The sequence below is a fragment of the Musca domestica genome, unplaced genomic scaffold (genome assembly GCF_030504385.1).
Source record: "Musca domestica strain aabys unplaced genomic scaffold, Musca_domestica.polishedcontigs.V.1.1 17, whole genome shotgun sequence".
NCBI classification, from domain to species: Eukaryota; Metazoa; Arthropoda; class Insecta; order Diptera; family Muscidae; genus Musca; species Musca domestica.
This window is the reverse complement of record NW_026712230.1, coordinates 15,231,001-15,244,151: the sequence shown is the minus strand read 5'-3', so window position 1 is coordinate 15,244,151 and position 13,151 is coordinate 15,231,001. Positions and strand designations below refer to the sequence as shown.

The 13,151-nt window shown below is 34.0% G+C and overlaps 1 protein-coding gene across 1 annotated transcript in view; it reads right to left on the bottom strand.

The window, feature by feature from the left end:
- Positions 1-13,151, bottom strand: part of LOC131801674 (roundabout homolog 2-like) — a 310,984-nt gene that overhangs the window by 18,810 nt on the left and 279,023 nt on the right. The window contains exons 15-16 of the mRNA XM_059120600.1: positions 348-440; positions 6-204 (exon numbers count right to left, since the gene is read on the bottom strand). Coding sequence (XP_058976583.1) covers positions 6-204; positions 348-440 — 292 coding nt within the window. The remainder of the gene's footprint in view (positions 1-5; positions 205-347; positions 441-13,151) is intronic.

The following is a 13,151-nucleotide window of genomic DNA, read 5'->3' as shown; positions in this document are numbered from 1 at the left end:
CTTACCATCTTCATAGGTCTGGACAATTTTCGAATTGCTCGGCTGACCCTCCAGAGTTTGAAAGAATGGCGCCAAAAAGAATTCATATTTGGTGTATTCCTTTAAATTACCAACCACATGTGACTCAATTGAAGGATTCAATACGGTCAGAATATTGTATTGCTGGGAGTTGGCACTAACATCACGATAGCGTATATATAGACCCTGAAAGTAGGCAGCAGAGAAGAAAATTTTACATATAATTAACTCATTATTGTAAATGACTTGGCGCAGAAAATTTTTAATGAGAAAAAGTTGTTTTTTTTTCCTGGCAAGTCTGGTAGTCAACCAAACCAGCGTATACATACCTCAACATATTTCTCGGTTACGCTTACATGCATAACCCAATCCAATCTTACGGCGGTAGAGTTAATGGCTGCAGCATCAATTAATTCAACAACCTGTAAAAAAGAAACAAAAACACAAAAAATATGTAATAATGAATCAATAACAACAACAATGGCAATAAAAGGAATTTTATTAAGAAAAAAAATGAAAATAACAACAACAGTTTGTACACATTATGCGAGAAAGTTGTTGGCATTCTTTTCGGAAATTAATAAGGATTTAATAAATCATTACTTGCTGGCATAAAAAATGCCAAGCAAATTGCTCGGATGTATATATTTTTCGATATTCACTCATACACAACTGCCTTGGCTGGTCATATGCAAAATAAGAAAAGAACAAAAATGGCAGTAGGAAATAATATTTGCTCTTAAATACTGGAAAAATATCTTTATTAATTTTCAATGCATCCGCCCTCCATCTCTTCATATGGCCCACCATTCACTGCTTGCATACATTATGGCATTTATTTATTACTTTTTACACTGTTGGTGTGGAAAGTAAAGAATTTATTATAAATACTTCACTGAGCGATTTTATTTATATTTTTTGCTTTTTGTGTGAATTATTGATTTTTTTTCGTTGGACATGCTGACCATCATTCGATTGGGGTTTGGTTTGTGTGTGTGAGTGTGCTGGTTTTTTTCATTGATTTGTAGGAGAGAAGAAGAGCTGGTATGCTGAGTTCTTTTATTTGCTTGCACTTGCCACTGTTGCATTTTATGTAACAACTATGTTTTTGAGTGCAGGGATTTTTTTGTTATATCTTTTTCCTGAATTGAATTCAGAAAAATGACAAAAAAATCAAATAAAACCAAAAATCTCAATAACTTGCGTGTGAAAACATCTGCATATATTCATCCATCATTCATTCAATAGCAAATTCAGCTCTCTTCCATACGACTGGGCCTCCATCAAAATGCACACCTGCCTGAATTCATTCATACACACATAAATACATTTATCTGTTTCTGTAGAGAATTTATGGGTGATTGGTGGCGGAATATAACTTTTATTCGAAAACCAAAAAGAATCATCATCGTCATCGATGTGATATTATTGTCTAGAATAAAAAATTTAATTGATTTTGCCAATACTGACAGGTGTTCACGGAGATATCTTTTCATCGATATTTGAAGAGCATAAAGAATGATTGGCCGGAGACATATTGAATAAATGAAATGACATTTAGTGTAATACAAGTGGAATGAGCAGAAGACAGAAAACTCACGGAAATCAATTTTAATATTTTATTTTGATTTTCAGGACTGAATTGAATTTAGATTTACAGTTATATAAACTGCATAAAATTAGTGTTGAAGATATTTGATAAAAGATGTGTATAAGGCCAGATTACACATATATATTTTTCCACATTTATTTTTGCATTTTCAGGGTGTATTTTTGGGCGCTTTCCAGAATAAAATAAAATATAATATATGGGTAAAATATAAACATAATATATGGATTTAATAGGTTTATTGAAAAGTCTTCAGTTCTTCAGTTCGATAAACAGATGTCACTACTAGAATTAAATTTAGATGTTTTTTGTGGGACTCTGGAATTAACTTGCAATTAAAAAAGGACTTGAGAAGCTATACATATAGATATACGGAAATATAGATATATGGAAAGAACTCCGGATGACTTTAGTGGACTTCTGGAATTGAATTGCATTTTTCCAACATAGATTAAAAATGTAAGACAACTGAAATACGCCTGGGAAAGGATAAGGAAGGATGTACTAGATTAGTGAACAAGTCTCCGTATCGACAAACAGATGGCGCCTTTGCAATGAAATCCATATAATTTTTAGTGGGCCTCTGGAATTGACTTGAGTTCTACAATGTAGACTTTAAATGTTAGCTAAATGAAATCGGCCTGGGAGAGGATAAGGGAAATAATAGGTTAATTGATATGTCTGACTCATAGATGGCTATATTAGATTGAGATCCGTATGCATTTTAGTAGGCTTTTGAAAATGGACTGCATTTACACAACGTAGACTTAAGAAAGGCAACTAAAATCAGCCTAAGAAAATGATAAGGAATTATGTAATATGTTAATTGAAATGTCTCCGAATCGACATACACATAGTGCTACCAGTAAGAAATCGGTATAATTTTTAGCAGACATTTGGAATTGAACTGAATTCAAATAATGTAGACTTTAAATATTAGACAACTGAAATGGGCCTGGGAAAGAATAGGAATGGATCTAATAGATACGGGACGGTACGAGACATAGATGGCGCTTCTAATAAGCTGTATGTATACAACGAAGATTTAAAATATTAAGCCTAGTGAAAATGTAGAAATGGGCATAATAAGACAATCAAAAAATTTCCGGTCCGAAAAAAGATGGCGCTGCATGAAATTCATATAATCTTTAGTAGGCCTTAACATTAAAAAAAAATTAAACTTTTACAGCTGTTTAAGGGAAAATACAATTGCAGCAAATAAATTGGCCACAAGATGAGTTTCAGGACACTGTGTGAAGTTAATAAACGGTCAGAGGTATGCTAAGTTAGGACCTGGAAAAGTGTGCACCAAAAAAGTACTGTAAACTACGAGAGCATTAAAATTAGCAGGTACTGTAACTTCAGTTTTGATACAAAAATAAAGAATAGTTGATTAGCAAAAATCCATTACTTGCTTCCCCGTAAACGATAGTCTACAGATCGTGCCTCCATTGACCATATTTTTTCATGTTATCTTAAAATAAATTATCCTTAAATCAAAGGTGATCGCCGACACCAATTTTAAAGCAAATGACAAATTACATTACAAAACTCTATGGAAAAGCATGACGTTCGTTATAATTGGTGTATTGTCATTGATAGGAATTTTTATTGAATAAAAACGAATTATGACAAAAAAGGTGCATTCCTTGGGGTTCCGGAGTCATTGTCAGTTTCTTCTACCAGAACTAACAATGAAGTCCCTTAGTCTATGCATAAGTGGAAAAAATTGTCATTGGCTCAAATGAACACAATATACAATTTCCACGTCTTCCTTAAGACACATCCTCCGACCTCGACTACGACAGAAATATCTGGCTGAGAGTCGGAACTTTTCAATTTGCATAACTATATATCTTCGAGTAGTATGATTTCAAAACGTTATCAGACGACACATAAATTGAGGTTATAACGGCAATAAAAAATAGTTCAATATGTTCCAATTGTCTCATTTTGAATTTATCAAATTCAAATCATAATCCAGAGTTCATAACGTTTTGGCGATTGCAAGAGCAAGTTAGAGAGCTATAACCTAACGATTTTTGATATACACCGGTGGCCAAAACTAAAGCAACTTAAATCGCAAAGACAATAAATGTCCTGTAACTTTTACAAAAATAAACAAATCGTAATTCACTTTCAAGAAACTAAAAATAAAAATACAAAAATAAGTTTGAACGAAAAATAATATGTGGAAAACTAAAATGACCCAATTTTTGCTTGGTCAAAACTAAAGCAACTTTTGATTTTTTATTTTAAAATAATTAAATTTTGGCTAGTAGTCGATAGCATAACCAGTATTTTTGATAGCAGCTGCACACCTACGAGTCATTGAATCTATAACACGCTCAATTTGATCCTTGGGTGTGCTTTCCCAGGCACCCCGAATTCTTTAGAAAATGTTGTGCTTATTTATTTCCGAATCTCTCTTGATCTTCCTATCTACGATACTCCAAAGGCTTTCTAAGGAGTTTAGGTCAGGTGATTATGCCGGTCATAACAAAACATGAATTTTTGACTCCCGCAACCAATATTTGACAAGTTTTGATACAAGTTTGGGATCATTGTCATGCTGAAACACACAAATCAGCCCAATATTTTACTCAGCGTAAGGGAACAACGTGATGTCCAACACATCTTTGTAAACAAACGGATCCACAACTTCCTTTATTTTATGGATAGACCCAAGTCCATAGAAAGAAAAATAGCGCCACGCCATTTTTGACCCTCCCCCATGCTTCACTGTACCTTTGCAACACTGCGGCTTGAGTCCTTCATTTTTTGGTCTTCTCACCGTAAAATTTTTCACGTCTGAGCCTTTAATATTAAACGTAGACTCATCCCAGAAATAATGTTTTTTCCATTGAGCTTGATTCCACTTAATATTATCGTTTCCGAAAGCCTTTTTGATTTTTTCAGATATAAATGGTTTTTTGATGTCTTACGGGCACGCAGACCAGCTGCCACTACTCGTCTACGCACTGATCTCGAGCTTATATCCAATGATTGCTCTCTCACCAATCCTGTTGAACTCTTAAATAGTTGTTTTTTATTTCTCTCACAATTTGTGGATCAGTATGGGCTGCAGTTCTTCACGGCCTTCATCCGTTATGGACTGTTACTACTGATCCAGTTTCAAAAAACCGACTTAGTGCACAGACATAATTATGAAATCACATAAATATTTATGAAATATTTCTCGGAAATCATTTTCTGTGATATGTTGTTTTGATAATCACTGATAATTTGCTGTTTTATTCAGGTACAGTATTTGTTTCTAGCCATTTTTAAATTTTTTTTGGCAGTACTTAAAAAACGAAAAGAAAAACATATACTGTTGTTAAAAACTTCTCAAAAAGGATTTATGACAAGCGAAATTGTCGAAGGAAGCAAAAAGCGATAAATATCACAGTAAAACCCACTGAAATTGCAGCGGTTATATGAATGTACAACAGAGTTGCTTTTGTTTTGTCCAAGCCAAAATCGGGTTAACTGACTTTACCAAACATAATTTTTTATATAAAAATGAATTTTGGTTTTATGTTTTAGGTTTTTAAAAAGTGAATAAAGTACCTAATTTAAAACAAGAAAAACTTTCTCATTTTCTTAATTTTTGAAAAAGTTACAGGGCATTCATTCTCCTTGTAATTTCAGTTGCTTTAGTTTTGGCCACCAGTGTATATTTATTTAGTAAACAAAACCAGAATTCCGAAATATCCGTTCGGTTTTGAGTACAGAATAGCAGTCGTTCGAATTCGAGTAGAGGGTTTTTTGAAGTGAAGAAAATAAAAGTAGAAAAAAAAATAACTCGCACACTATTTTTTCCTATGCCACTCGAATAAGATAGGGTACGCTCTGCTTATTTTCGAGTAGTCGAAATCGAACCTTCGAGTAATTTTCGTCCAAGAAGATGAGATGAGAGGATGAGTGCTAATAAACTTGTCAAAAATCTACAATCTCAGTTTTCTGTTGGCATTGTAATATTTTATTCCATGTATCCAAAGCCCGGAAGACCAATGGTCAGTCTATTTATTTATACTTATTCGTGAGAGTCTAAATATTTCCCTTATAAGCAGCATCAGTTGGTTTTTATGTCTCTATTTACAACCTATATGCATCCACAACACATATCATCTTCATGTACGCTCGAAGAGAAATGCATAGCAGAATATATGAACAAATATGGACATGTATGCGTGTGTGAACGAGCCTGTTTGTTGGTACATTGGACAGGCATGAATGGCTGCTGTTATCTCTGTTAACAAATATTTATTTTACACTTGAATAAACGGGTCAATACAATATCATATCGCGTTATGTTGTATTTTTGTATATGGTTATGTGTGTATATAAGTGAATGGATGAACATATGAATGGTTGGTTGCATGTATGAATGAGTCTATGTGTGTGTTTTTATGAATGCCTCTGCAATGATATTTGCACACACGCACACAGTCACACATAAATATTTATGCAAATTAAAAGAACAAGAGTTGAAAGGACAACAAAATCTTTTTTTGCAGGCTCTCGTTGCTGCATTTCAAAAAAAAGTGTAGCCAGCAAGTGTCTGTCTCTTGGAATGTATGTAAAAAATGTATGAATAGTTTGTGTTTTTCCTACTTGTTCTTACATTTAATGGCATAAATTAGTGTTTTATGAAAAACATAACCCATATAATTACATGAATACCATATCCGTGCAACAAATTCAATTTAAAGCGTCACACATTAACAACGAAAGGATTTACTCACAGATACAAACACACACGCGCAACACAATGCCTAGCATATCTGTGTTTACAAGAGACGAAGATATGTATTTGTATTTGAGGCAGCATACATGCTGGGCATGTGTGTGTGTGTGTGTGTGTGCATATGGCAAATGTGTACTTATGATGTTTGTTTGCCCATTTGTTTGCAAGTGTCATTTGTATTTTATGTTTACGTGGCTGCCCAGTAAACAATTTTTTCCGACTGCTCTGATTTTAGATTTTTTTCCGAAATTTCTGACGTTTTTTTCAGAAATTTCTGATAGAAATTGGTCCGATTTTCTAAACGTTTTTTTTTAGAATTTCTGCACATTTTCCTGTGTTTTTAAGCGAAAAAAACTCGAAAAATGTACAAACGGAGAGAGTAGATTGTCTCTCCCACATGTAAACGGATGGTGGTGGTTTGACACATTCTCTCCCATAGTAGTTGTTGTTGTGATCATTCATTTCAAGATCTCAACAACAACAAAGCGCAAAGCAAAAATGCTATTTGTTATTGTGAACTGTTAGATTTTCCGTTGTAAAAATGTGCGTTTTGTTGTTGTTGTGAATCAGCCTAGGCTGAAAGACTGAATTAATTTTATTTTTGTTTTAAAAAGATACAGTGAATTACAAAAATTATATATATGTATATAATAACAACAAATAATTGAATTATCTGTTATCTGTTCAACTCTTTTGTGCATTAAAATACTGTATGTTATGTTCCTAATAAAAATAATATTTTTAATGTAAATGTATTATAGATGTAATATTTAAACTACATTTTTACGAAACCCGAAATAAATTGTTTGTTTTTTAAATAAATATGTGTTTTTTTTTCATTTTTAAGTGGTGTGACGATTTTTTCGATATTTCTTCCGAATTCTGAACGATTTCTTTCAGAAAATCGGAACTTTCTCCCGAATTCTGAGCGTTTTTTTTTTTTCAGAAAATCTGAATTTTATTCCGAATTTTCTTTCGAATTCTGACCGATTTCTTTTAGAAAATCTGAATATTCCGCCGAATTTCCAGACGAATTCTGCCCGATTTCTTTCAGAAATTCGGAGTTGTCCTCCGAATCTTTTCCGAAAATCTAATTTTCTCTCCTATTTTTTCAAGAATTTTCACCGAATTCAGACCGAATTCGTCCAGAAAATCTAATATTTTTTCAGATTTTTTTCAGAAAATCTTTCCGAATTCGGTGACCACGTCCATACAACTTTCGTACCGAAATCGGAAGGAATTCGGAATCAGAATCGGACATTTTTTCAGAGATTCTGACAGAAATCGGACCGAATTCGGCAAAAATTGTTTACTGGGTGGGTGGAGGATAGTGTGGGTGTGTGTGTGTGCGAAGGCAGGCTCCTACTATTTACAACATCTATTGATGTTGGTTTCCACCATCCAGCCAGGACTTGTGTGTGTTTGGGAGAGAGTGAATTCATGCAAATAATTGCAGATGCATAACATGGACATATATGGGTTTGCCTGTGGCTCGTCCTCTGAGTTTTTCAGAGATGTAGAGGTCGCTTTTTGTGCGCTCTTGTTTTTGTTCACGGCCCATTTTTTGGTTACTTTCATTTATACCAACACAATTGTTTGTTTGACCATTGAATATAGTCATCACGTTTTATTGCTAACAACATTTTTTAATATATTTATAAGCCAGAATTTTTTGCAGAAAAGAAAATATAAATATTTGCAATAAGTTTGGTGTGGTTTATAGCCAGGTATATATTTTAATTTCATATTTTTTTTGTATATGACGTTCGAACCCACATGAGTAAACAATATGCTCTTAGGAGGAAAGTTCAAGTCAATTTTGAGTGTGGCTTTTGTATCCCTAGTACCAAAATATTAAATTTAAAAAAAGGAATTATATTAAAAAATATTTATTGGAGCAATATATATACCGGACCGAGTTTAGCCAAATGGAAAAATTCAGTTAAATATGATAAAGTCTACCCAATTTTGGCCGATATTACATATATGATGGACAATAACTGTAAAATCGGATGAAGATGTGTATCGAAACTATATAAAAGTCTGAACCGAACAAAATTTGGCAGATGTAGTTTGTAGCAGAATTTGCTGCCCGTCATCAAATATCATTGTTGTAGAGCTCATATTACGCATGTGAGGGACTCCAACACCACATCGGATGAAACATATATATGGGAGCTATAGTTATATCTGAAGCGATTTGCACCTAATTTGAAGTACTTGTTTCTAAGATGAATTCAGTCAGAATTGCCAAGATTCAGTTAATGTGTGCTGATTTTAGTTATTTGGTGAATAATAAACTTGATATCAGATTGCTGTCATTTCTAAGCCACTCGTCCGACAGCTGTTAAAATTATTCCAGTGAAAGCTCATTATATTGTTTACAAGCGTACAAAAGCATTTTGGTGAGAATTTTCCAGAAAAAAAGTTATTTGTGATGGAATTCATGTGTGATAGTGTGATTTCTTTATATTTGGCTGGAAAATCACAAGTGGCTGGAAAATCACAAGCATTTAAATGTGAATAAATCTTTTGTGTCTCGTACCATCGCTCGTTACCGTGATACTGGTAGCCCGACGTCATAGAAGTGGACTGAATAAAACAGCAAGATCAGCAGAAATGGTTCGAACAGTAAAGAAGCGACTTGATCGCAACCCCGCGTCGCAGTGGCCGAAAAATAGCTCGTGAGCTGAACTTATCGCAATATTCCATTCGGTAAATATTGAAAAATGAGCTTACCCCAAGCTCATTGCCATTGAATTTCCAAACCGTGCAAAAACTTACACTGCAACAGAAAGAAAATAGACTTAAAAGAGCTAAAGAGTTGCTTCGTTTGGCCAAAAGTGGTGAACTGCCGAATTTGTTTTTCTACGATGAAAAAAAAAATCGTTGTTCAGCCGTTTGTAAAAAAAAACAAAATGATCGGGTTTAGTTGCCAAAGAGGTCAGCTGAAAATGTGCGTGTGTGTTGGCAAGCCACATGGTGATGGTGTGGGCCGCCATAACAGACGATTGTCGCTCTCCGCTCGTATTAATCGACCGTGGCATCAGAATAAATACCGAATATTATCGCGAAAATATTCTAGAGGGTATATTAAAGCCTTGGACACACAAACATTTGGACATTCTAACAGGACTCAGCACCATCGCACTCAGCACGCGCCACCCAAGAATGGTTACAAAATGAGGTTCCTCGCTGCATTTCCAGCGCACAATGGGCACCAAAATCTCCAGATGCGAATCCGTTGGATTATTGTGTCTGGAGTATTTTGGAAAGCAAGGTTGGCACAAAAGAATACCAAAGTGTCGATCACCTCAAGCAAGCGCTTCGCCGGCAATGGGCCAAAATACCGCAGAGCAACATTCGGGCAGCGTGTGACGATCTCATTTGCCGTTTGATTCGTGCCAAAGGTGACCGATTCGAACAAATCTAAACTTATTCTAAAATTTGATGCTATTTCCGACATTTTTGATTTCATTCAATAACATTTTTAAAAAAATGTAAAAATTATGGGTTTGACTATTTTTGCAGTTTTTTTTTATTTCACCCTGTATTATTTTAATGTAGCTCAATTACCGAGACCCAGTTAAAATAATACGGATGCCATACTAGCAGCGCCATCTACCTATTGCATCTATTCTTATTTTGCGCAGACATCTAATGTCACATATTCCATAATATATAATAATTTTAAAATATTTTTTGGGAATTTTACATTTACAAAAAACATTGATGAAATGCTTCCATTTCCGTAGAATTGTCATTATTGTTTATTAAATTTAATTTATTGTTATTAACTTGTTCCTAGCCAGTTCCATTTATTTTGCCCAATCACTACCAGTCACTTATTTAAGCACCTAAAATAACTATAATTTTGAAAAAGCTGGTGGCTTAGCTTAACTTCCATTCAAATTATATTATTGTCATGTTAACTTTTATTGTCCAACACTTTAAATATTTATTTGATTGGGGTTTTTCGTTAACATGCTTTACTTTTAATAACAAGTCGAGATAATTAATAAATTTCGTGTGTTTTTTGCGAGTAAAATAAACTTTCAAAATTAAATTTTGACTTCAATTCAATTTATTTTGTGGAGTTGTATATCTGTCTGTCGGCCTGTCTGTACGCCCAATGTTGTGAAGTCCGAAACAAAAAACATTGGACAAAGTGTCACTAAAGATTTGAATATTCGATAATTTTTCCGTTGAAATCACAAAGAGTAGGGGGAAAGAAATAAAAGAAACCTAAGAAACTAAATAGAAAAATGGAAAAAAAAATCAAATAAAAAGTCCAAACAAGTCTTCACGACCGGCATCATTTGCCTGGGCCAACATGCAACGCCCATATTTAGCCAGGCTAACAAAGTAGGTATTTGCCACAAGAAATTTAAACAACGGCAATAACATAAAAAATCTATGTTAGTATTGTTGTTGTTGTTGGCTGTTTACAGAAACAAAAACACACAAAAAACACCAGCAACGAGCGCCAGCCGTCCAATGTGCATTGCATCGCCAGCAAAAAGAAAAAAAAAAGCGCTGTGTGGTATGTGACAATATTAACATACAAAACATTACAGTATCGCCATAGCTTTCAAGTACGACATGGATGTCGGAAAGGGGCGGCGCAGAGGTGGACCATGCACTTCGATTATATGCAAACGCCATCGGAACAACCAGCCAACATGAGTTGCATGTTTAAGCTGTTTATTAAATGTATTAAATGTTTGCCTTCTTGCCTGTCCACAATATCGCTTTGGTAATGACTGTAAAAGCGTGGGCTGTTCTCTTTATGACGATAATGAAATCACAAAAAAATAAGAAGAAAAAAAAAGCAAATCTATTTCTTTTTTGCACAAAGTTTCTTGTTTCTTGAGACTTCAAAGGCAAGTAAAAAAAGCATAGCTTACCGTCTAAGAGGCAAGCAAAATAATTTATGCTTTTGATTTAGACAAAATTTGTTCGTTATCTTTGAAATTTTGTTTCTACTCTGGTCGCTTGAGATAATCTAAACTGGACACTGGCCGGGCATATAGGTTGTGGGCTTTAGCCTAAATTCATTATCTGTGTTTTCTTATCTCCTTTGAACTTTTGAGGGGTTTTGTAGATGCAAGTTGGCAGCGATTTGATTTTATTGCTTCATGGAAATGCTTCAACGCTTTCAATAAACAAAAATGTCTTAATTATAAGGGGAAAAATATTCAATGTAAATACCATAAAGCAGAAAGCAGTGTCAAAGGTAAGTTAAAGGGTTACAAAGGCTAGAAAACACAGATTTCTTGAAATATACTTCCCCGTGGACAGTAGTGTCTGAATTATTAGATAAAATTTTTCTAAGGACTTAAATTTTTAAAAATCGAGAACTTCGACTTTTTTTAAGAGTATTGTTTCAATGGAACATAATACTGTAGATTCTTAAGAAGTCTATAGACGTTTTTATTTTGCAATAGTGGAGATGGATTTCTTAAACATATTTTAAAATTATCCTTGCAAAGACCAGCAGGCAAATTAACCCTAAAAATTTAAAAATAAAAATAGTATCCTAAAAATAGTATCCTATAGTCGAAACAGGTGCAGGATTTTTTTAAATATTTCCCCAAGAAAGAAATATTTCTGGACATTTTTTATAGAATAGTTTTTGAAGGGCCAAAAAATGCGATGAGTTTTAAAACAACATTTTTAAAAATAATTAAAACATAAAAGAAGTTTCAGGAGATCATCGTTTTTTTTTTTTTCAAGAACGGAACTAGTACCAAAAAGGGCACGGAATAATTTAGATATATTATTAAACAAGCAGAAAGTAAGTTTTTTCTAGAACCACAAGAGGCTGGGAATTTGGCAATTTTCAAAAAAATTTACAGACATTTTTCTGTTGTATCAAACATCGGGAGGTACCGTTATATGAGGGCTTTACGAAAACGTGGACCTGTACAGACAATTTTCTGTCATAGGCTGTAGTATCTATTACGAACTTCAAATACCAAATTTCAAACATTGCCGGTGAATAATGTCGCTAAAATCATCAAAACACCGAATTTCGGGCGGAACCGTTATATGGGGGCTATACGAAGGCGTGGACCTGCACAGGCAATTTTTTGTCATAGGCTGTAGTATCTATTACGAACTTCAAACACCAAATTTCAAACATTTCCGGTGAAAAATGTCGCTAAAATCATCAAAATAGCGAAAATGGGGAGGTACCATTATATGGGGGCTATACCAAAACGTGGACCTACGTGGCCCATTTTCAATACCAAAAGTCCTGCAGATATAATATATATTTGAGTAAATTTTATCAATCTTGTGAATTTCGTTTAGAAGCTAGAGTGATTTCCACAAACGGACGGACATCACTAAGTCAACATAGAAAATTATGCTGTATATGTGGGATCTAAAATGTATATTTCAAGGTGTTACAATCGGAATTACAAACTTAATATACCCTCCATACTATTGTGGAGGCTATAAAAAGAGTGTGGAATTTTCACAAATATTTTATTGTGTTAAGTGTTCCTACAACCATCTACCCGATCGCTAAAAATATTTTGGCTTCGTGGGCTACAAATTGCTTTTAGGGAAATTATTTACATTCACTCGATATTATTTTCACTTTCTCCGGAGCCAGAAAAGTACGATTCTTTTTTTTTTTAATATTTTATCAAGGGTCAGAAGCACTTGGATTGGAGGAGGATACTTTTCGTGGACCCACAAGACCATGGAAATTAAAAATATTTTCTTTGATAAATATTTTTCAAGAACAGTAAAAGAATGAAA